Below are 26,043 nucleotides of genomic sequence, written 5' to 3' on the forward strand. Positions count from 1 at the left end.
AATGGTTGGGATTCCTCATAGCATGGTGGCCTCTGTGTAAGGGTAACTGCTTATGTGGAGGCTGAAGGCTTTAACAGCAAGTATTCCAGTGATGGATCTACATAACTTTAAAGGAATTGGATAGTATTTTGTGTTGTTTGGATTTACCACATTGTATTGTATTTGCTCCATTATTTATAAACAGAAATGTAGGTTATTTGCAAGTTTTTGCAGTTCCAAACACTGCTACAATAAATATCTCTGTGTGCATATCTTTGTGTGCTTATGTGAATATTTCTAGCAGATAATAGACATGGAATTGCAAGAGTGGTAAATGTGCACACTTTGAATTTAGATAGATTCATTGAAATGACCTTTTAGAAAGGAACTTACACTTCTGTGAAGACAGTGTGAAAGGGTCTATTTCTCCTCACGTGCTTGTCAGCACTGGTGATCATCAGTCTTTTTAATGTTTGTTCATTTTGTTGGGTAGAAAAGGGACTCATTGATTTTTAGTTCTTTGATTTTTTTAATGAAAGTGAATGTTTTATATTTTTATTAGCCATTTTCTTTAAATAGTTGGTTTATTACTTTTGGTATTTTTAAAAATTGGGGTTTTTTTTTCTACTTGATTTTTATACCCTATTGTCTATTGTCATATACCAAAAATGTCTTATCCTAGTTCCCCCATCCCAATGTGGTGGATTTTTTTTTTTTTTTTTTGGCTTTACAGGAATTTTCAATTTTTATGAACTCAAATGTATCAACTTTTCCATTATAATTTTTGGATTTTGTGTCATACATGTAAAGCAAAATTGTAAAAATATTTGCTCATCTTTTCTTCTGGTGATTTTATTTTATACGTTTAAACACTTGCTCTATTTGCCATTTAATTTTGTTATCAAGCAAGAGATAGAAATTTTGTTTACTAAGCACTTTCCTCAAGATGTTTTTTCTCAATAGATTGCTTTTCTTAAGATGCTGAAGTAAATCAGTACCATAGATAAAGAAAAGCCACAAAGCCAGCATTTTGCTACAGTGACAGTCCTACTGAAGACAGGAGACAGTTAAACCATCGGACCAAGAACAGAAGAATGGATATTTGATAATTCTGTGATTACTTCTGGGGGTTAACTATTTGTGAATCTAAATAGAAGTTCCAGTGGCTGGAGGTGTATCCGAGGAGGGACCCATTAGCCTTTTGAAGAGTGATTCTGCTGTGCAGTTGAAGTGTTTTCTGTCACTCTCCTTATTGATGAGATGCTTGTGTCTTAAGATTCAATGTCGGTCTACAAGTCATGGAGTGAAGGTGAACATCAAAGCTCAATGAAACCATTACTTTATACTGTGAGATGGATGTTTTATTCTTTGACCTTTAACTTCAGAGAGAAATGACCTGTGAAAGCACTTGGTGAGATATTAGTAAAGAAGGGATTTGCCCACTGAGGCAGAAGTTATAGGTGCTGTTTATATTTTCTTTGAAAATGTTTGGTGCTTACTGAAACAAAAATGAATGAGCATGGTAGGAGAGGAGAATAATTGCCCTAGAAATATCAGCTGTCTAAAGGGCTTGCAGAAACCCAGGAAAGATTTCAAATATAAAGGGCCTGCTGCAGGTGAGTTTCTGACCACTTTTCTCCTTTAACTGGGGAAGTGAGGCTCCTGGGCTGGTGTTTCAGGAGCTTCTCAAGACAAGCTTCTCCTTCTAATAGCCTGTGTTCAACCAAGAATTTTATGCATGTACATATTTGAGGTAATAGTCTTTTTTTCTTTTTTTCCTGAGACAGAGTCTCACTCTGTCACCAATGCTGGAGTGCAGTGGCATGATCTAAGCCCACTGCAACCTCTGCCTCCTGGGTTCAAGCAGTTCTCCTGCCTCAGCCTCCTGAGTAGCTAGGATTACAGGTGTGTGCCACCACGTCTGGCTAATTTTTTTTTTAGTAGAGGCGGGGTTTCACCATGTTGGCCAGGCTGTTCTTGAACTCCTGACCTCCTGATCTACCCTCCTTGGCCTTCCAAAGAGCTGGAATTACAGGCATGAGTCATCGCGCCCAGCCGAGGTAATAGTCTTTAAGAGAAGAGGGTACAGGATGTAGGGTCAGGGTTTATCCAAATAAAGGTATAATTAGTTTCCAGAGAGAAGTAAATTTGTAGACATTTTACATTTATTAGGAACCACAGAAGATATTTAGTCCAACTCTTTATTTTTATTGGTAAAGGGACATAAATAATGTAACTTTCTCAAGATCACAAAGCTCCAAAAGTAATACATGTCTTAATTCAGATATGAAGCCATTGAGAGTTACTGGTCCCTTGTGATTATGGTCACAATTTCACCAAACTTAGTATTTTTAATTGAATATGGCTGGAATTTTAATGTATAATTTACTTACAGTTTAACTGGTAAAATATGAGTCATTCCTGCTTTCTTAAGCCATTCTTTTAATTTGGTATTTCATTTTAACTTTTCCTTCTAATAAAAATTATTTTGTCAATTGTCATTACCAGCTCCCACGAGTTACTGATAGGAGTTTTCTTTGAGTCTGTTCTTCAAATACTTATTTATCAGGATAATTAATTAAAAAGAGAAATGATGTAATGATTCTTTGCTTAAATATCAGAAGTACTAAAATACCTTTCCTGGATTACTAATTTTAGTTTAGAGAAGAATCTGATAGTTTTATTTGCCCAAGATACTAGTCCAACCAAATCTATACTGTGTTTATCTAAAATAATTGTTTATTGTTATTTTTATTATTTTTTTCTTCAAATTCTATTTTAAATTCAGGGGTTCCTGTGCAGAATGTGCAGGTTTGTTTCATAGGTGAACATGTGCCATGGTGGTTTGCTGCACAGATCATCCTATCACCCAGATATTAAGCCCAGCATCTATTAGCTATTCTTCCTGATGCTCTCCCTCCCCACACCCCTGACAGGCCCAGTGTGTGTTGTTCCCCCATGTATCCATGTGTTCTCATAATTTAAATAATTGTTTTGAGCTGCATTTTCTATTACCAGTGACTCCTAACATTATATTAAATTTAGGGTATTGTGTTCTATTTTGTTTTTTTTTTTTTTTTTTTTGAAACGGAGTCTCACTCTGTCTCCCAGGCTGGAGTGCAGTGGCCTGATCTTGGCTCACTACAACCTCTGCCTCCCTGGTTCAAGCGATTCTCCTGCCTCAGCCTCCCGAGTAGCTGGGACTACAGGCGTCCGCCACCACTCCCGGCTAATTTTTGTATTTTTAGTAGAGATGGTGTTTCACCATATTGGCCAGGCTGGTCTTGAACTCCTGACCTTGTGATCCGCCCACCTCGGCCTCCCAAAGTGCTGGGATTACAGGCGTGAGCCACCGTGCCTGGCCGGGGATTGTGTTCTTATCTTAATTTTTCATTTAAAGAAAGGTTAAAGGCCCAGAGCCCCTAAGTGACATATGGGGACCACTTAAGAATTTCTATTTCATGTCATAATCGTAAAACTTCTCAACCTTCTCTGACTTTATTTCTCTTGTCTTCTGTTCTTTTAAAAGAAAGATGTGACAAAAAGCACAAAAGATCCCCAAAAAGAGTGTGTGGTTTTCTTTTTTTTTTTTGAGACGGAGTTTTGTTCTTGCTGCCCAGGCTGGAGTGCAATGGCGTGATCTCAGCTTACTGCAACCTCTGCCTCCTGGGTTCAAGCAATTCTCCTGCCTCAGCCTCCCTAGTAGCTGGGATCACGGGCACCCGCCACCATGCCTGGTTAATTTTTTGTATTTTTAGTAGAGACGAAGTTTCACCATGTTGGTTAGGCTGGTCTTGAACTCCTAACCTCAGGTGATCTGCCCGCCTCAGCCTCCCAGAGTGCTGGAATTACAGGAGTGAGACACCACGCCCAGCCGAGTGTGTTTTTTTATTTTATTTTTTTTATATGAATACTGTTCTCTTTATTCACAATAGGAATCCACTTAGATAAAATCTTATTGCTCTCTTTATTCACAATTAGAATCCACTTAGATAAAATCTATTAAACTCAGCCTGCTACCGGATTTTTCCCACTTACCAAATAATAAAAGAACTTGGCGTTTTTTTAAATGCACGAGATTCATGACACTGACACAAATTAGAAGCAAGTACTGTTTGACATGATGGCATGCGTCCAGCAATTTCATTAATCATTATTGTAAAAAAATGGGTTGATGGTGGATTCTTGGAAAGTCAAACAAAATTGCTGTGATATGTCTTTGAACCATGTTTTTGTGGACTCCTGTCTTAACATTACTCATTTTCAAGCCGATATTCTTCCTTTTATGTTTGTGGAAAGTGCAGTACTGGTTGGCATCCATAGGGCAGAGATTCTTTTTATCCATAGAGGCAGGAATCCCTTTTTAGGGAAAGTGCTTGTGATCTTAGCTTGCTTAGAACTCACACGAGGAGGTCCTAGACGTGCTTTAGCAGTTGGACTTGAGCAGGTAGTGGCAAGTACTACCTTATGTGTGGATCTGTGCACAGCCAAAGGAAACCAGTAGGGTTCCCCTCTGTTACGTTGCCATTAGCCTACTGATTGCTCCTTGTCAATCTTTACAAGCAGTGGTTTGGTAATAAATGGCCTTGTCCACCAAGAACCAGAGTGAGTTTTCTAGCTTATTTGGGGTTCCTGTTGTCATTGTGTGTGTGTGTAGTTTAATAAATTGCTTAAAAGTTTATAAAGACCAGACACGGTGGCTCATGCCTGTAATCCCAGCACTTTGGGAGGCTGAGGTGGGCGGATTGCCTGGGGTCAGGAGTTTGAAGCCAGACTGGCCAACATGGTGAAACCCCGTCTCTACTAAAAATACAAAAATTAGCCGGGCATGGTGGCGCATGCCTGTAGTCCCAGCCACTCGGGAGGCTGAGGCAGGAGAATCATTTGAACCTGGGAGGCGGAGGTTGCAGTGAGCTCTTGCCACTGTATTCCAGCCTGGATGACAGGGTGAGACTCCGTCTCAAAAAAAAAAAAAAAAAAAAAAAACCAACCAACCAACCAAACAAACAAAAGTTTATAAAATAACTCTTCCATTACTTCTTTACTACTTCCCCTTCCTTCTATCATTGTCATTTTCAACCTATGCTGGCTGTAAGTTGATAAATATTCCTATAATGATTTCTGTGAAACTTGAGACCTGTTAATGAGATAGTAAATATTACTATTCTCATAATTGCCAAGGCTGACGTGATTATGAGGATATAGGGCATTCTGCTCTAAGGCAATAATCATATTAGATGTTCCCAGGCATCATATAGTCAGGCATTAATATTTAATCTTTAGAGTCTTCTACCATGTCTCTTTTGCTCTTAAAACATTGAGTTAATTTTATTCATACTGTTTTCTGTTACTATTTTCTATCTTGCCTTATTTCTTATTTTGAACACTATTTGAAGAGATGACAATTCAGGAACTCGTGAATGACACCAATCTTTAGATTCATGTAGCTTATTGAATCTTAAGCAGAATAGATAAAATAAATATATGTTGACAACAGAATAACATTGTAGAACACAAAGTTGAAAATAAAAAAGTTTAAAGGTATTGGAGAAAATAAGACAGATTCACTTCAAATGTATGATATTCTGATGACTGGATTCTCAGTGGTGATGATTAAAGCATAAGGTAGTGTCATGATATCATCACTATGCCAAAACAAAATAATTGCCAAACTGGAATTTGTATATCCAGGAGAAATATCTTTCAAAAACATGAATAAACCAAAGACATGTACAGACTAACGAATACTGAGAGAGTCTGCCATCAGGAAAAATCTAAAAGATGTACTTTAGGCTGATGATTACAGATGAAAGCTGAGAAAAAAAAATGCATAAAGAAAATGGTAAATATTTGGTAAGTTTAAATGAACTTGTAAAACAATGATGTCTTAAGGGGTTTACAAGTTAGAATAATAGTAATATTAAAAGAAAAGTCTGAAAAGCAATAATCTAAGCATCCATATTAACAGTAAGAAAAAAATAAAAAACCAAACCCAGAACATTAAGCCTAGATATGGAAAGAAAGAAAAATAAGAGTAAGACCAGAAATTAATCAAATAACAGTAAGCATACAAAAGAGAAGATAAGATTACTCCTGGTTAGCCTGATTAAGCAAAAAACAGACGAAAATAGGGCGGCAGTACAAATAATATCAGGAATGAAAAAGAACATGAATAGAGGTGCTCCAGACATTGAAAGTATAACAAAGGGTTATTATAAACAACTTTATAACAATATGTTTGAAAATGTAGGTGAAATGAAAAATTACAAGAAAAAATACAACTCATCAAAATGACTCAAGAATAATTAGAAAATCTAAGTAATTCTGTAACCCATGAAGAGATTGAACCACAAATGAATAAACTTCTTACACAGATTTTTCTAGGCCCAGATACCTTTACCACTGAGTTCTTCTAAACCTCCAAGGAGAAGCGAACTCTAATCTTACCATCCTTACAGCCTAGTTTATGAAGTTAGCGTGGCCTTTCACCTGAAGATCTTTTTACTGTTGTTGTCCTGGAATTTTGCAATGATGTGAATTGGTATGAGCTTTCTTCTATGATTTATTATTTTGGATATTAGGACTCTTTGATGTGAAGTTTTGTATATGTCTTTTTGAATCCCATTGAATATACTTAGTAAGATGTCTTTTTATTTCTAATTTTTTTCTCTTCCCCTCTCCCCTTTACCCTTCTGTGTTGATCTTAGACTTTTGTTGTAGGCTTACCTGAAATGACTGGTGAATCATGGTGGTTCATTTATATTTAAGAATGAGAGATTAGGTAGATTTCATAGAGCTTTGAGTATTCAGGCAGAATTTGTTTATTGGAGTTTGCTTAAGGTAAATAGGCAGAGAAGGAGCTTACTGTTATGCTGAGAACCCCTGAAATGCCAGAATGAGGAAGAGTTTACTCTGCGTCACTAATACCCATACTAGCCCTGTGGTTGTCCTGTGTACTGATTCCAAAAGTACATGGGTTTATTGGAGAAACTTTGGAAAATAAATATAAACACTAAGAAGATGACAAAATAACTTGTAAGCCCATCCATCAACTGTAGATTTATATATAACCAAAAATTGGGACCATATTACCCATTCTGTTTTACAGTCTGTTCTTTGTACCCAATAATGTGTCATTTATCCATGTCAATTAAATATTCTTCTAAATCATCACTGTTAACGGCTCTATAACAGCCAGTTATATAAATGGTCTACATTTTCTTTAGCTATTTTCCTACTCTTGGACATTATGTGTATGTCTATTTTTTCTTATACATAGTACTATAATGTACAGTTAGATGTTTGTATCTAAATATTTGTACATGCTTTCTTAACCTTAGTATAAACTCCCAGAAGTGCAAATAATATGTTTTGTGGCATTTGTTTTAGGATTTTTCACAGCTACTTGTACCCAAAATGCTTGGATCAGTCTAAGGCTGCAATATATTAAAAGTGCAGATAGATATGAATCTGTAGAAATCTCTAATATATTAATACAAATTGGTGTTTATATGGATTCCCTTTTCAGTAGCATGGGCTGCTTGGCCACTGTATACCTATAACTAAAATGTCTAGTACCATCATTTCCTGCAAAATAATATGTTGTATTTCTTCTCAGATTCCTTTCTCCTGCATGGTCTTCAGCTGCTGTTGAAAACAGATTACTGTAGAACTAAAACAAAAAGAGGAAAAATGTTAATGCACTGGTTTATGGCATTTAAGAAAATAGGAACTAGGTTGTCCTACAGTTGACAAACATTGGTAAAGTTGTACTATCCCTTTGGAAGAACCTGTAGTGGGCCCAGTCCTTTCAGCGATTGGATATTTCTAGTGGGAACCACCATTTATTCAGTAACCCTGTGCCCCCATCACCAATCTAGGCATGTTTGGTACATTCCGCCGAAGGCTCCTGCCAACTTTGTGAGGTGGGTATTATCACCGCTTCATAGATTTAAAAATGAGGCTTAGTGAGGATTTGAAACATTCCCTACTTTCACAGCTGCTGGTTGTCTAGAAGTCAGAAGAATGCAAGCTGCCTGAGACCTCTGCAGTTCTTTTGTGCACAGGTGTATCTCTCGCACTAGATCAGTGCCTGAGATATAGTAGGTCTCAAGAAATATTTGTTCAATGCTGAATACATGAATCGAAAGGTGGGATTTGAACCAAAGTCATTTTGAACTTGAAGTTCTTTCTGCCAGACAGATGTCAATTTCTTCAGTTTTAGTGTTTCACTGAGAGATTGTGAGATTTGTCCCTATGTGATGTGCTTGTTCACTGCTGGATGTCTCTTTTCCTGATTTTCATGTGACTAGTTACGTTGTAAGTGGCTTCACATCAAGTTTCACTGCAGTTTGAGAGGATCTTCTTCAGATAAGTCTAGCGTAACTAAAATGATACTGAGTGCATAAGAGACCAAGCATGCATGAACAACTGCTTGAGTGGACTTAGGAACTTTTTTTAGAAGATTCTAACTTCTGCTTTGAGCTTTTGTAATGCTCAAAAGTTCTTCAGGAATGTATTGTCTTTGAGTCTCCCTTTGAATCTCTAGTAGAAGTTTCTTGGCACTGGATTTACTCAATAGGATCGAATCCCCATCTTCCAGCAAACGAAATCCCTGGAAGACTCCCAGCACCATGCTGGTCCGAATCCTCACAGTTCTTTTTCAGAAAACACGCAACTTTGGTCAAAGGTCAGAGGACTGATAGGCAATGTAGTCAGCTAATTCATTTCAAATGGCATTTTCATACCATCCGTCACATTGGAATACCACGTCCAGCAATCTACCATTTCCCCCAAAAAATTTTGTTTGTATATTTGTTGTAGGTATGCTTTATGTAAAGCAGACACAATGTCACTTAACAAACTGACTTTGTCAGCTTAGATGAGGAAAATTAGGGGATTTAAGATTTCTCCCCAATTATGTTTAATTAAATCACAGCTTGCTGATGTTCAGCTTAACGATTATTTGTTGAATGTTTACTTTGTGCAAGGCACCGTGCTAGACATGGAAAACACAGGACTGAGTAAATAAATCCATGCCTCTCGGGAACTCACAGTGTAGCCAGAGACAGACAAATCTTATGGAGCATGGTAAGAGCTGCAGTAACTAGGGGTGAGGAAAGACCTAGAGAAACACGGTGCTAGCATCTTCTGGGTGAAGAGGGGTCGGCAAGTCCAAGGCCTTATTTCCCACTGGACTCATAACATAGCCTTCCACAATGATCCAAAGGGATTGTTCTGGGATTTGGAAATCCAGTCCTGTCACTTTCATATTTCAGTGCCTGAACACACTCCACTGATCGCCCCCAGGCTGCCTCAGGACCCTTTTGTTCCCTCCCTTTTCCCTCCAGCCACTTCCCTTCCCACTCCTACCTGCCTCCTTTACACTCTGCCTGCCTATGTTCAAATCTTGCCATGGATGCTTATTAACCCCCGGTCCTTGGCAAGTTACTAACCTCCATAGCGCACCTTCCTTAAACTGTGTTAATCATAATCTATCTTGTAATGTTATAGTGGGGAATAAATGATTTAATATAAAACTCTTAGAAAAGTGCCCGGCACGTAGGAATTACTAGAGAAGTGGCAGCCATGATTGTTATTGCTATTTTCTCCTTCCCAGGCTGGTGTTGTCTTCCCTACCTCTGTGGCTTTGCACGAAGCACCAGCGTATATGGTCACCACTATGTCATTTCTTAGGTTGTTTCTAACTATGTCATAGTCATCAGCCTATAGCATCATTCCAAAGTTGTTGTTGCCTTTATTAGATTTATAAACTCTGACATTAGGACTTTACCACAAATTTTTTTTTTTTTTTTTTTTGGTATTTCCTCACAGAATCTAAATACATTGCATCTTGCAGATACTCAAACCTTTGTTTACTGATAGAGGGAAAGTTCCCTTTTTCTCCAAATCTCTTTCTGTAAAGCCTTTTGAAACCCTTTTCTTCTTTTCTGTTCTCCACTGTGTTGTTAGTGTGTTAGCATTTTTTATATGTTTCTACCAAAGTCCATTGCAATCATTTATTTTAATGCTCCCCGCACCCAACTTCTTTGTTTCTCTGTAAGGGTAGGAGTTGTTTTCTTTGTATCTCTGGTCTTTAGTACAGGGACTGCACACTGTAGACACTCATATTTCAATGAATGCCCGATACAGAAAGAATAATACACATAATATTAATGCCATTGTATTTGAGGGAATCGGTGAGGAAAAAAAAATTTTTTTTGAGTATTTCTTTTGACTCACTAAATGTCTAAGAACCAGTGATTTAGTTAACTAAAGAAGCAGGAAACTCCAAATATTCCAAAAACTTTGCTTTTACTTTCTGTCTCCCAGTTTCTTGTTTTCTAAGATAAGATGTTTTTCTATGGCTTCTTAGAAAATATTAAAATTTGAAAAATACCTAAATTGTTATGGAGATTAAAATGGATGGTAGATTATGACATTGATGAATTCAACTACTTTGACAAGAAAATTCAAACTAAATTAGATTTCACAGCTCTGAAAACTGTTGAAGGGGAATTTCCTACTAAAAATCATTCTGATTAGGTGTTTTGCAACAGAGTAGTAGATATTCTGAATTTCCTCTTTTATGGATGTGACTGTAAATGAGAAATGATTGTTTCTATCATCATACTTTTGTTTCAGTTCTATGCTATGCCTCATCTTATAAAAGATAAATCAAGAACTTCTTTTTAATAATGAAGAGGGGATTTTTAAAAGTCAGCATGTGTCTTCAGCCACTTAACAAAAGGATAAAGGGCTGTGTATAAACCATGTGTATTTTAAACCAATGATTACCATTGAAATGCTTGCTTACCACCTAGTCTTTCCACAGTAGTTTTCCTGTCTATCTAGTTCTCCTACTCAAATACCCATATCCAATTGGTCCTGCCCCTTTCAGCCATTCCACCCATGCCTTAATTCTCTTATCCCCTTTTGTATTCTGTTTTCGCCACCTTTCCCTCTCCCAGGGCATATCATCTTTTTTTTTTCCCCCCCATTTTCCCGCTTCTACTCCTAGAATTTCAAGCCATTCAAGTTTGTTATATTCCATGATTTCAGATTAAGCTGGGCTCCCAGAGCTTGAGGGTCTTTTTACTCTTTCCTCGTTGACTTAGTCTTCATTGTCCCCACTGGTTTATTGCCATCTTTCACATGGGATGCCCTAAGCCCTCTCTATTCCTTCCACACTCCCACCCAGATGCTTCTTACTTGACCAAGAAGATTGAAGAGGTTCATCATCAGCTGTTTCTAGCTCCTATTGCTATACCTTAGTTTGTTTTGTGTGTGTATGTGGTGGGTTTTTTCTTGCATGTGTTTCTTAAACTTAAAATGTTTATCTTTTTAAAGATATCTTCCTTAAAATGAGCTTAGATTGTTCCTAATTTTTTTGTTTGTTTTATGAATATAGTTTTGAAATAAACACCCTTGGACAACTATTTTGGCCATTTGTGAGAGTACAGTTAGCACTAGCTTTGCATGATTCTCTGCATGCACAATTTCAGTTACTATAGTTTAATTAAATAAAAGCAGCTCCCAGCAATGTAGTTCAAATTTCATTTACCAAGATATATTAACTGTGAGTAATTGCATAAAGTACAGACTTTGCTGCTAGCTCATCAATCCACAAATCGCTGTGCAAATAGCAAGTGCAAATTATGGTCAGTGACCAATTGCATCATTTCTTTCAAAGTCTGTCAGTGATTAGCCCTTAGGCATCTTTTAGTCAGTTCATGCACAGACAGCAAAGCATGTAGTTGCGTTGTTGCTTTGCCTCTCGGAGTTACGTAAACCTATATGACATTTTCAAAAAGTAGATAATTGAAAAAGTGAATGGACTGATAAAGAATGAAAGTAAAGTAAAGAAAAGAAAAGAGGTAATAATGCTGGAAGTGAAACTGAAGCCAAAGTAAATGGAGTTATGGAAGAAACAGCTAACCATGGGAATGGTAACACTGCCAGGTGTGATAGACTCCAGATATGAAGCCAGAGGAGTCTAGTGAAACTGAATTTTTCGAAACGAATGACGGGAGTGGTTGTGAGAAAAGGAATGAAGATATCCCAGAGGAAGTGACACTGGTACAAAACTTCCTCTTGGAGACATTTCATAGTGTTGAAGGTGCAAAGGTTATGTGAAAACATTGGAAACTGATCTAAACTTAGAAAGGAATATGGAATATGATAATTCTCCAAGGCATAGAAAATATTCTCACTCTGTATTGTGAGTTATGTGATAGATGAGACAAGGTAGGTACTGTTTAGACTATTCTAGATAAGTTTACAGATAAATTCAGTTTCAATTCTTCATTTTTTTTTTTTTTTTTAAAGACAGAGTCTCACTCTGTTGCCCAGGCTGGATCATGGCTCACTGCAACCTCTGCCTCTGCGAGTTCAAATGATTCTCCTGCCTCAGCCTCCCAAGTAGCTGGGATTACAGGAGCCTACCACTGCGACTGACAAATTTTTGTACTTTTAGTAGAGACGGGGTTTCACCATCTTGGCCAGGCTGGTCTTTAACTCCTGACTTCGTGATCCACCTGCCTTGGCCTCCCAGAGTGCTGGAATTACAAGCATGAGTCACTGTGCCTGGCCGATTCTTCATGTTTTAAATTATAATACACTAAATATAGATGTTTTACTATGTTTTATTTTCTTATACATTTATAATTGACAGTAAAACAGTATTTTTTGTTGTTGGTTTGTTTTAGGTTTTTCTTTTTGTTGTTGTTGTTGTTATTTTTGAGCATCTTGCTCTGTCGCCCAGGCTGGAGTGCAGTGGCACGATCTGTGCTCACTGCAACCTCCGCCTCCCGGGTTCAAGTGATTCTCCTTCCTCAGCACCGCCAAGCAGCGGGGATTATAGGCGTGCACCACCATACTGGGCTAATTTTTTTGTATTTTTAGTAGAGATGGGGTTTCACCGTGTTGACCAGGCAGGTCTCGAACTCCTGGCCTCAAGTGATCCACCCACCTCAGCCTCTCAAAGTGCTGGGATTATAGGCGTGAGCCACCACGCCTGGTCGTTTTTGATGTTTTTGATAGATATTTTTAGAGATTATCTTTCCATACAGTTGTGTCAGTTTACACCACCATCAGAGGTTTAGGAGAATCCATTACTACTCTCTTCTGATACCTTGTTCTGCTTATTTGCCCTTGTTAACTTATTTGTTCAAGCTCTTCCTCTGATACCTCCTTATTTTAATGAATACACACACACACACACACACACACATACGTTTTTGTGTCCTTAAAGAAGGCTAACCTTTTGCTCTCTTTGCAAAAACTCTTCCTCTCTTTTATCCATTTTATTTTGAAGTAAGTTAGACCTGCGGCCTCACTTTCCTTACCATTCACTTCCTCTTAAGTCTTTGCGGTCACTTGACAGTAGACAAGTTGAGAGCAGAGGTCATGTCTGTTTTATTACTGAATGTCCAGTACATAGTCGGTACTCGATATTCTTCATCTGAAGGAATGAATTCATAAAAGCTTCCACCCACCATCCACTTGGTCCTATTCACCCATTCCTCCTGTCTCTTCACCTTAGCTTTCCGGAAATACTACACCATCTTTCCATACCTCCACCCATTGTCCATTCCCCTTTGCATTTTCTTGGTTCCAGCTAAGATAGGCTGCTCATTATTCATCTGCCACCTTCCATGTGCCTGCCTTCCTGGAACCCTTCTTTATGCTGCCCTTTCTCCTAGAAGTTTGCTGTGTTCTGTCCTCTCTTCCCTTCCTCCAGTTCCACCTGGCAACATCATGCCATCATTTCCCCCCATTCAGAGCCATGCCAAAAGCTTGCTCTAGGAAACTCTTTCTGATATCCCTCTCCCCAACCACCCCAACCTTTCTCCTTCTTTAAACAACTGTAGAACTTTGCAGGAGGTTTGTAGGGCCTACCAAATATGGGCCATTGATGTGCTGTTTTTAACTTCTTGTACCTAAATAGAAACTCCTTGAGCTATCTCTTATTTTTTCCTTCTGTGTATAACAGTCTTTGCACATCATTAGTACTCAATTAATATTTTATCGAGGTGCCCTATAATCTGACATTCCAGGGAGCTTTCAAGGAAACTTTGTCCCACTAAAAAAAATTTGAGGATTGTTTTGTGGGTTATTCTGCTCCTTTGTCTTCTAACTCATAGAAGTTCCGTCATTATTCTTAGGGGTTGTAGGGTATGTCCACTTATTTTAAAATGTCAAAGACCAGAAGAGTGGAAAATGGGAAAGTGGCAAAGCGTTAGCACTGGAAAGATGTTTAGAGATCACGTAGTCCAACCCTTAAATTGTATAGATGAATAAACTGGTATCTAGAAAGCTTCAGTAACCTGCCTGAAATCACACAACTAGTTTGTGGTAACACTTGGTCTGGGAGGTTGTCAGTTGACCCTCTTCAGGGCTTGTTCCCACAAGGTGCCACAGTACATGTGAGGATGTTAGGTTTGGGTTTGTGTAGAACTGTTAAAGGAGGCATATAATATTCCATATATTGCCTTTAATGGATTAATACATGGGTAATCCAGACTCTAAATAGAGTTTTCTCTCTCCTTCCCTTAATAATTATAATTTTTATGACTAATTCATTTATACTAACTGGAAGAGTTTCTAATTACATTAACATAGGATGGTATAGAATGGTTGGTTGACATTTGAGTAAACTTCTTATTGAAGTACAAAATACTTACAGAAATGTATACAAATCACATGTGTATAGCTGGAATTTTCAAAAAGTGAACACATCTATGTGACTAGCCCCAGGTTGGAAAAAAGAACAGCACCAGCAAATTTAGAAACATTTAAAGCAATAAAAGGAGAAATAAAAGGATTTTGAAACTGTATAAGGCCAGGCATAGTGGCTCTTGCCTATAATCCCAGCACTTTGGGAGTCTGAGGCAGGAGGATCCCTTGATGCCAGGATTTCAAGGTTATAGTGAACTATGATCATGCCACTGTACCCTAGCCTGGGTAACAGAGTAAGACACTATCTCTAAAAATATAAAATAATAAAATATTTTTTAAAAAAGAAACCATATAATTTTCTCTTTTCTCCCTACAGGTATTGTCAGTATGTGTGTTAACAACAATACTTGGTTGTATATTTGGGTTGAAACCAAGCTGTGCCAAAGAAGGTAATTAGTCGTGTGTGTGTGTGTGTATGTGTGTGCACAGCCTTATTGAGAATGTGATTGAGGTAAACATTATCTCCTGTTTCTATGAGTACTCCATAGATATTGTCAAGTCAACACTGGTTTGAGCCTTCTTCTTGAAACTCTTGTATTATATTAGCCATGTAAAATTCTACTAACAAAACTTACAAAACTTTATCCCCAAACAGAGAGGAAGGGCTATGACCAATAAACAAACAAATATCTTCAAATAATAAAAAATTAAGAACGAATAAGCAGACACGGCCGGGGGTTCTGATGCAGTTGTCCTGGAGCTCACGCTCCTTAACTTCCTCCATGGACTCGGAGGGCATTCTTTACTGCTCTTGTCCCCTAAGGAGTTAGTTGCTGAAGCAACCCCGTAGGCTACTAGGTGACGGTTACCATCCCTGGGCAACCAGAAACTTATCAGTACGTGCTCTTAAGGTTCCAAAATTGCAGACATTGGTTGTTTCAAAGCCATAGTGATATTTTTTGAACTTCTAGATATATTTTTTTCTTTCCATCAATTGCAGAAATCTATCCAGCATTGATGAGATTACAATAAATAATTAAACTGGATCACAGTAAATTGTAGTGGTTATTATTTTGTCTTTGAGGTAGTTCCCCCCCGATCCCCTCGCAATAAAATCACTGATGGTCATCCTAGAGAATTCAGCTTTGAAAATTGAACAGGTTCTTCTGTTTGGCTATTCTGTGATTGTAGTATTAATTATTTAAAAAATTTTTAGTGATTATTAACCTATCATGCACTGTTGAAAGGTAGTCATTTTATGTATTCAGTAAACTATTCAGAACACATGTATCTAAGTTTAACTGAAGTAAACAGTTACAGACTTTATTGTTTACCTATGTCATCTTTTAGCAGGAAGTGAATCACTCTTGAGTTGACACATACAAATGGAAAAATAGCAATTTTAATCCAAGCCCGACATAGTATATATCATATTTTAAAAAATTATTAGGTACATATTAATGAGCTCCAAGTAATAGCCATTATTCTAACAGACTTCCCCGAACCCCACTCCAGGTTAGGAAAGTTCGTATTTCTGACACTAGAAATTATTATTGTTACTTCATCTTCTTAAAATTGACTGATTTCCCAGTATCAAATGAGAGTTAAATTCCATGGCAGTGTCTTTTTGGGTCAGAACACCGTTAAAGTCAAGAACTAAGATTATTTCCTTTTCGTTGTTGTTGGATGTCCATTATTTTCCATGTGTTCCTTTTTTTCTTCTTTTTCTCATTGTCCTAATTTTCTCCTTCTCCACTGAAACCTGGCTTATTCAAGGTATCTAGTAATGAACTTCAACAGTTAAATTGTTGTTTGTCATGAAAAGTACTTTCCTCCCATGTCTACCATTTATTCATTTAGCAAAAATGTGCTAATCTTAACTACATGGCATGCACCTGGCTGGGTTTTAGAGATACAGTATGCTGGGTAAAAGCCAGATGTGGTCTTGGTTTGCCGTCTAACTGGGATATTAACCAAATAACCTAGTTACAAGTAGAATTAAGTAATTGAGGGGAAGGACAAGGTTTTATATGAGCTTAAAAAGTGGAAATCAGGCCTAGCTGGGGAGTTAGGAAAGCTTTTTGGAGGGAGCCAGGCTGGATCTAAAGGTGAAATGGGTGTTTCAGGTCAGGGAGGGAAGAGCTATGCCAGGGAGCATGTTCTGAACAAACCCACTACTTCTTTACACCAGGATTGAGAGTGAGGCAGGCTAGGTAATCTTTTCCTTTCTAAAATATTCGTAATCACTTCTAAAAAATTTTTTTCCCCACATTTTGAAATTTTAGGGAACCTCATGCCTGCTTAATCCAACTTTTTCATAGCATGAAATATTCAGAACAAGCCTTTATTCTGACTTTTATTTTATCATACCATAGGTATTTAAGTCTTATCAGACCCAGTAAGGTTTGTAATAATGATAATAATAAAGTTCCCTTTCTTTCCTACATCAAGATATAAAAATCACAAACCAGGTACATAAGGTTACTTTCTGTTTGTGTCACTTTTTGTGTGTATTTGTGAAAAGACTTTTGGGTCACTTTATTACTCCATCTGCATCTTCTAAAGTGGTATTTGAAACTAGTATACACCTTAGTTGTATTAGTTGATGTTTTCTTTGAATTATATAATGATTAGAAACATCTGACTTATTGTTCAATATTTTCAGTTAAAAGTTGCAAAGGTCGCTGTTTTGAGAGAACATTTGGGAACTGTCGCTGTGATGCTGCCTGTGTTGAGCTTGGAAACTGCTGTTTAGATTACCAGGAGACATGTATAGAACCAGGTAAGGATGTGCAGGGAAAAAATGGAGTTATGGTCATTAGGAAAAGATCAAGGAAAGTTCTGTGTCTTTCAGGTATGTGATTTACCTAATTCATTTGAATGTTTTTTTATTTAGCATACATACACATTTTGACATTAGCTTTTATATTTTCTTTCAACAGTTCCTTAAGAGAAACAAATTTACAGAATTCTTTGTTAAACATTTTATGGATAGCAGAACTTTGCCTATTTTTAATGTATGCTGAAAACCTTTGTAATCTAATTTGCATTCAAATTCTAAAAGCCTGCTTGAAATATAGGAATATTTTCATTATGGTTCTCTGACAGCAAGAGGTCTTATATGTCCACCTATATTTTTAAAAATAAAACTATCAGAATATGAAAATTTTCTCAGTTAGATTTGGACTTCTCTGCATATGACATGGAATAATATTTAAATGAGAGAGATTTATCTATTTTTCATTAGTTTTTATTTTTTAAAGACAGGGACTTGTTCTGTCACCCAGGCTGGAGAGCAGTTGCTCGATCATGGCTCATTGCAACCTTGAACTCCTGGGCTCAAGAGATCCTCCTGCCTCAGCCTCCCAAGTAGCTGGAGCTACAGGCTTACACCATTGTGCCCAACTGATTTTTAAAATTTTTGTAGAGATGAGGTCTCACTGCATTGCCCAGGTTGATCTGAAACTCCTGGCCTCAAGCAATCCTCTCACCTTGGCCTGAAAGTCAGACTTAGATTAAGTTTTAGGAAGTAGAAGAAGCCAAGTCTGCATATGAATTGCATAGTGGTAAGGCACATCTAAATTTGAAAATGACAAAATTTTGGAGTTTTAGTGAAATAATAATAATTGGTTCCTACATATTTTACCCCCCCTTAGTTTGGAGTGGCCATGGTAGCGGCAGATTCTGTGAGTGACTAAGAGCTGTGAAATTGTTCATTGTTGCTCATGGATCACACTCAGGAAGACAGCAATTCTGTGTTCACTTTGCACATGTTGAATTTGAGACATAAAACACATTTTGCTGATGTTTGTTTCTAGAACATATATGGACTTGCAACAAATTCAGGTGTGGTGAGAAAAGGTTGACCAGAAGCCTCTGTGCCTGTTCAGATGACTGCAAGGACCAGGGCGACTGCTGCATCAACTACAGTTCTGTGTGTCAAGGTCAGGTGCTCGTTGGGCTCTGCAGCAGCTTGGCATCTTCCAGCGTCTTAGCTGGGCTTTACATAGGTGTTATCTTTTATACTAGGAGTCATGGCTATTGGCCAACTGTATTAGCTGAAAAAAATAATTTTAAAACTTTTTATTAAAGAAACTTTTAAACATACACATGAGGAGAGAAAGTATGTAATGAACATTGTACCCATCACCCAGCTTAATGATTATTATTATGTACACATGGCAAATCATATTTTATCTATAACCATGCATTCTCCTGCCACCACCCTCTCATGTTATTTTGATAATAGCAGCATACTTAATGCTGTATTTGTGGAAAGATCCTTCTTACAGTCCTGGCTGGCTTTTATGTCCCGGCTTCCCTCCTAGTAGATGGGGACACTGTCTGCTGTGCATTGAGAGAGTCGATGTGAAATTGTTTAGAAAGATTCGAGGGCATTTTGTAAGGTGATACTATTATGGTGTCTTGTCCAGGTATTATTATTTTTTTCAAATTTCTTAACAGAATTTGACTCTATATGAGAGAGAACTAAGACACCAAAATACCAAGGATTTTGATGAGTGGATAGAAGGAGAGGGTTGTAAATTTTGACTGAAAATATTAAGAATTTGACAATGGAAAAGATACCTTCAAGTTCTCACAAATATAGTAGTATGTTTTAGTCTTACAATTATGCATCCATTTTTAATTTCTGATATCAACTAACTCTTATTTTGAAACAGAATAATTATCTTTATTGATTATACACCTCCAGAATCATGTCCTGTGTTATCTATCAATCTGTTCGCATACTTTGTTTTTAGAGTCTGTCCTAATGTGTCTCACAAGCATCACAATTATTATTACTGTTAAGTGTGTTGAATTCATTTTATTTTCTTGAAAATATTTTAGGTGAGAAAAGTTGGGTAGAAGAACCATGTGAGAGCATTAATGAGCCACAGTGCCCAGCAGGGTAAGATTATATTCTGAGGTATTCATTTTTTCTTTTTTAGAAGTACAGCATCATTTTTTTCCTTTCCAAATTAAGATGATAAAAATAATAAAATCACTGATTTATTAAACATTACAGGTTGTGTATCCTTTATCCAAAATGTTTGGTATGAGAACTGTTTTGGATTTTGGATTTTTTTGGATTTTGGAATATTTGCGTTTTACCAGTTTGAGCATCTCAAATCTGAAAATCCCAAATGCTCCAGTGAGCATTTCCTTCGAGCATCATATCAGTGCTCAAAAGTTATGGATTTTGAAGCATTTGAGATATCAGATTTTCAGATTTGGGATGTCCAACCTGTGTTTTTAGCCAGATCTTTTGTTTGGCAATGGTGGAACAGAGATTATTATGGAGTTATCCCTATTCTGGAAGTTTATAGAAAAAAGAGAGGTCATGAATATTTAGTCTTTAGTATTGAAGAATGCTAGATAGAAATATTTGCATTTTCCTTTTCAGGAAGGAAGGATCTTTACTTTCATTTGGAGTTTTGAGAGCTGCTAAACTTGTAGAAAATTTAAGTTCTTTTTTTTTTTTTGTATTTTGCTCCATTTATACATTTTTGGGATAAACAACCTGTTTGTGAGAGATGATACATTTTTAAAAATAATTCATGTATTTTTTTTTTTTGTCCTTCAAATATTTTGTACAGGGTCTTCCATATATGACACCGTCGAAAAGAGTGTGTGTGGAATTTAAAGGGTGAAGATTTTATAAAGGTGTTAGGTGTATTTATCTTTGTTCCATTTGAGGTCTACCATCTCATCCATTTGAATTATTCATCTTCAGAAATGTATTTTTACCTCTTTAAAATGATAGTTTTCTCAGACTATTAAAATTTTTAAGCTGTATTTTAGTTCATTTTGTTCATGTATATAATTTTTGTTATATGTCTTCTTTTTTTCTTTTGGAAGGAAGAGTACTTTTGATTTAAATAAGCAGGAGCAACAGCAGCCAGAACTAAACCTCAACCAAATGATTTCAACAGAAGAAGCTTTTTTTAAGGAAAACTTTTCATGTACCCTAAACTGTCTTTTAAATCCAAGGAATACTAGGAATGTTAGACTTAGTGAATTTCGAATCTTTCTTTTTCTTCTAAATATTGCTTATAATTTTTCAATTGTAATATTGAATCTTTTAGTGGAAAACATAACCCTTTCTTTACAAGAAGATCGTAACTTAGGCCACTTATTATTACACTGGATAATTTACCAGTGTGTTTACCTGATGGCCCACTAACCTGCTTTTATGATTTCTGTTGATTGAATAAAACTAGTTTTATATAGTTTTATTTGGACCATTAAGACTATATACACTGGTTCTGTAGAGTCTCTCAGTGGAGCTATGTTACAGATAGTAGCTAGTGAAAATTGTATAAAAATTTTCTCCTTGTCGGGTTGCTTTTGTGTTTGTGTATGAGGGTAAGATGGGAGGAGGCAGAGTTGAAAAGGCAAGGTAAGATATTTGCTGTCAAATTTAAATTTTCTGAGTAAACTTTCAGTGGGAAGTCTTCTCACAGTTATCCAGTGTTAAACTGCCAAGAGCAGCTCGGCTGGGGCGACCCAACCCAGCGGCGCTAGAGGAATTAAAGACACACACACAGAAATACTGAGGTGTGAAGTGGGAAATCAGGGGTCTCACAGCATTTAGAACTGAGAGCCCCGAACAGAGATTTACCCATATATTTATTAATAGCAAGCCAGTCATTAGCATTGTTGCTATAGATATTAAATTAACTAAAAGTATCCCTTATAGGAAATGAAGGAAGGGATGGGCCAAATTAAAGGAATAGGTTGGGCTAGTTAACTGCAGCAGGAGCATGTCCTTAAGGCACAGATCGCTCATGCTATTGTTTGTGGCTTAAGAATGCCTTTAAGTGGGTTTTCTGCCCTGTGGGGGCCAGGTGTTCCTTGCCCTCATTCTGGTAAACCCACAACCTTCCAGCGTGGGTGTTATGGCCATCATGAACATGTCACAGTGCTGCAGAGATTTTGTTTATGGCCAGTTTTGGGGCCAGTTTATGGCCAGATTTTGGGGGGCCTGTTCCCAACATTATACAAGTTCCCTACCACCTACCATGTATCACTAGATGTTACAAAATGTCTGAGCCATGGCTGTTTGGGGGTAGCCACATAGCCACCGTCCATAGCTATTCTCATTTGTCAAGTATATTAGAATCCTCTGTGGTTTTTGGCCTCTTTGGAATTTCCACACTACATGTTAACTCTTTGTATATGTATGTATGTGTTGTTGAAACCTCATTGATCATTCCCAGCTTTGGAATCATTTCTTTGTTGTTTATATATTTAAATATAGTATCTTTCAAATTTTGTATTAAGTATTTATATCTTTTAAATATAATAAGCCTAAAAACTAAATACAGTATACATAGGCTTGGTGGGTGGCTCATACCTGTAATCCTAACACTTTGGGAGGCCGAGGAGGGAAGATTGCTTGAGCCTAGGAATTCGAGACCAGGCTGGGCAACATAGTGAGACCTCATCTCTACAAAAAATAAAAATAAAAATATTAACCAGGTGTGGTGGTATGTGTTTGTAGTCCCAGCTACTCAGGAGGGTGAGGCAGGAGGATCACTTGAGCCCAGGAGGTTAAGGCCGCAGTGAGCTGTGATAGCGCCACTGCACTGCAGCCTGAGCAACAGAGTGAGACCCTGTCTCAAAAATAAAATAAAAATAAAATAATAAAATAGTGTGTAATGTATATACTATATGAAGTACTGTTTACTATATTAGAGTCCATATCAGAAAGTGGTGGTTCAGGAAAAATATTTACGGAAATATTATATGCTGGTTTTTTTTATTGTTTATTTTCCTGCAAATTGGGAAAACAATATTATATTTCAGTAGCAATTGGTTTAGCTTTTCGAACAGCAGGAACCATGAATGATGTTTCTGTATGGTGGCTCAAAATGATATGAATGCTTAATATATACTATTTGATGATGTACGTATTATGAAATGATAGAGCATGTATATAAATATAAATATAAATGCATGTAAAATATACTTTATCAGTATGCTTGCCGACTTTGTTAGTTTTCTTAAGATCACACAGACCTTAGTGGAAAATCTTCACTGGACCTGTGCCTAGAAGGTAGCACATCTTCATTGGATATGTCTTGTCTTTGCTTCTTTAAACATTTTTTTTTCTTTTTCATTACCCAGGTTTGAAACGCCTCCTACCCTCTTATTTTCTTTGGATGGATTCAGGGCAGAATATTTACACACTTGGGGTGGACTTCTTCCTGTTATTAGCAAACTAAGTGAGTAACTTCGGAGTCTACTGCTGGACTATCACGATTTCAGTGCGATCGACTAGGCAGGCAGTCTTTCTTGGAAAAGTACTGGCAGAACCTAATTGTTTCACTAAACTTTTCTACGGCAAAGTAGTTGAACCTGGTGATAAGGAACTTACCTTTAATAGTGTGATTACTCTGAAGCTGTCCTTCAAAAAAAATAAGTTAATATGGTTATCTTAGAATTTTAACCTTTGGCCATTTTTATATATATTTATTCTTTCTCAGAATTTTGAATTCCTTGTGAAAAAGTCCCTTGTTTATTTATTTTACAAATATTATTATTATTATTTTTGAGACTGAGTCTTACTCTGTCACCCAGGCTGGAGTGCAGTGGCGTGATCTTGGCTCACTGCAACCTCTGCCTCCCAGGTTCAAGCGATTCTTATGCCACAGCCTCCCAAGTAGCTGGGATTACAAGCGCATGACACCACGCCTGGCTAATTTTTGTATTTTTAGTAGAGACAGGGTTTTGCCATGTTTCCCAGGCTGGTCTCGAACTCCTGGGCTCAAGCAATCCACCCACCTTGGCCTCCCAAAGTGCTGGGATTATAGGCATGAGCCACCACGCCCAGCCTTATTTTACAGATGTTTTATTTCAGAAATAGAATTTCAAAAACTAAAGGTATTTCTGAGATATTACAAGTACAGACAGACTATTTGTCAGTTATTCTGTATTCTCCTTTGGATTGAATTGGATTCTTCCAATTTTTTTTTTTTTTTTAAATCTCAATCAGGCCTTAATTAAGTGGTTTTTCTATAAATTCCCCATAAAATCGTAGAATGTTTTCTTAATATTGATGCTAAAGTTTTAAATCACGTTAACAACCTTTAAGCAGCTACAATGTAATACTGGACCAAAACAGAAGTAAGTAAATACAATTACTTTAGCTTTTTTCTGGAATTCTAAATTATTTTTTACCAGATTAGAGTATGTGAGGTGCTTTAAACATTAACATCACTCTCTGTATATTCATATGTATGTCACTATGCTTGTCTTATGAAGTGCCAAAATAATTTTGGGAGAGTTTTAAAAATGTTTAGTTTTTAATTTCTACATAGAAGAAGATGGTTTTATTTTGTTTTAATATTTTGCATAAAAAGTCTTCAGCTTTGCATGAACAAAGCTGTGTTCTTCCCAGCAGGCCCATGGCCTTTGATGTTTAAATACAGCCCTTTGTTACCATTATCAGGAGAGCTTGTCTCTATGGTACCAAATGCGGCATTGTGAGTTTAGAGTTGAGAGGTGGAGGTGCCTATATATGAAGTTTACAATAAATCATTAAACAATGAGCCCACGCCCTAGCTTTGAATAATTAGGGAATGTAGCCTGTAATTCTGAACTGAGAGAAGGCAGTGAGATAATATAGACACATGCCAATTTGAGGGACGTTTTTGGGCGAATGGAGTATTGAACGCTAGAATCATTAGTTATGTGTTCCCTCCTCAATAGTAGAGGCAGGAGAAAAAGAACGAGGCACCAGAACTAGATCAGCAGGCCAACAGGAATAGTCGGACCTTGGCACTTTCGTGGACTTGAAGCCACAAGATGCCTTTTGTCTTTAAAGCGGCTGAGTTTGTCCAAGGTCAGCTGGTTCTAGATCTATGGCCTGGGACACTGTCTTCCCAGCTACTCCTTCACCCTTGTTTTAATTTTTAGACTTAGTTCAGGGTTTTCTTTTTCTACGTCTTATGATTTAGGTATTTGACCACTAAGTAGTATCAAAGAACTTACAAGCATCATTTTATTATAACCTGTTCATCTTGAATGAAGTAATGTTATGGGTAATTGGCTTAATTATTTTAAAGTTTTTCTGACTAAGAGAAAAATGAAGTCATCTTTAACATTGGATTTGTATCCACAGTGTTGCTTTATAATTATATTCATACTGAATTTTTATCTGAGTAAAATCCCTCCTGGGCTAATTTTTTTTTATGTGATTTAGACTGTTGTGGTACCACCACTAAAAGAGGTAGGCCAATTGTCAGATGTGTTTAATAACAATGTTTATTTTTTTCCCTTCTAGAAAAATGTGGAACATATACTAAAAACATGAGACCAGTATATCCAACAAAAACTTTCCCCAATCACTACAGCATTGTCACCGTAAGCTCTGCATTTCAACTTCTATCTGTTTGCAGAAGTGAGATAGGATTGTAGCAGTTTTTGAGAGAATAGATTTAAGATAAAAGAAAAACAACTTATTTTCCAGTATGTAGTTAAGCAAGGAAACCCAGGTTCTGATCTTTGCTGTGCCACGAACTAGCTGTGGCTTTGGAAAGGTCACTTTACTGGCTGCGTCTCCATTTTCTCATCTGTGAAAAGAGATGACTCAAGACCTCAAGAAACGATTTCCTGGTTTCCTTTCAGTGTTAATATTCTGTGATTCTTGTATCTTAGTTTTGAGGCTTACTTTATTTGAGCCAAAAAACTGTCCCAAACTCCTGTGTTCACAACTTGTCTTTCCAATCATCTTGATGATGAATTTAAGCAAGCCACTTCGCCTGACTCCGAATAGGATTACAATCCTGTTTTTGTTTCAACGTTTCCAGATTTAATTTGAGTCAAATAAAACAGCAGGACTCATTAAACTTTAGAATTGAAGCCAGAAAATTAGTATGTTAGCTTATATTGATTCAAGCTACTCTGGGACCTCACCAAAAAAGGAATTTGTTCTGCAGAAATGCTTTACTCAACAATTTAAAAAGATAACAGCATTGTTTTCAAAATTTGAGACGCTACTTTTTTTTTTTTTTTTTTTTTTTTGAGATGGGCTCTCTCACTGTCACCAGGCTGGAGTGCAGTGGTGCAGTCTCGGCTCACTGCAACCTCCACTGCCCGAGTTCAAATACTTCCCCTGCCTCAGCCTCCCAAGTAGCTGGGACTACAGGTGCACACCACCACACCCAGCTAGTTTTTGTATTTTTAGTAGAGTCGGGGTTTTGTAGCCTGCATGGGCCTAGGGGGACTGACCAAGTGGCAGAGGCAGGGCATGTGGGAATAAAAGACAAAGTCAAAAGAGTGTATCTGGAAGAAGGGGTCAGGGGGTACCTTGCCTCTAGTGGACAAGGACCCTGAGCTTTACACAGCCCTCCATATTTATTAGGCAAAAGAGATAGC

General features: G+C 37.2%; 1 protein-coding gene across 2 annotated transcripts in view; it reads left to right on the forward strand.

Moving 5' to 3' along the window:
* Positions 1-26,043, forward strand: part of ENPP1 (ectonucleotide pyrophosphatase/phosphodiesterase 1) — an 84,396-nt gene that overhangs the window by 24,958 nt on the left and 33,395 nt on the right. For both annotated transcript variants that reach the window (XM_001103359.5, XM_077999433.1), the window contains exons 2-7: positions 15,035-15,107; positions 17,324-17,440; positions 18,477-18,602; positions 19,510-19,570; positions 22,792-22,889; positions 24,950-25,029. In XM_001103359.5, coding sequence (XP_001103359.3) covers positions 15,035-15,107; positions 17,324-17,440; positions 18,477-18,602; positions 19,510-19,570; positions 22,792-22,889; positions 24,950-25,029 — 555 coding nt within the window. The remainder of the gene's footprint in view (positions 1-15,034; positions 15,108-17,323; positions 17,441-18,476; positions 18,603-19,509; positions 19,571-22,791; positions 22,890-24,949; positions 25,030-26,043) is intronic.

This window comes from Macaca mulatta, chromosome 4, assembly GCF_049350105.2.
Source record: "Macaca mulatta isolate MMU2019108-1 chromosome 4, T2T-MMU8v2.0, whole genome shotgun sequence".
NCBI lineage: Eukaryota > Metazoa > Chordata > Mammalia > Primates > Cercopithecidae > Macaca > Macaca mulatta.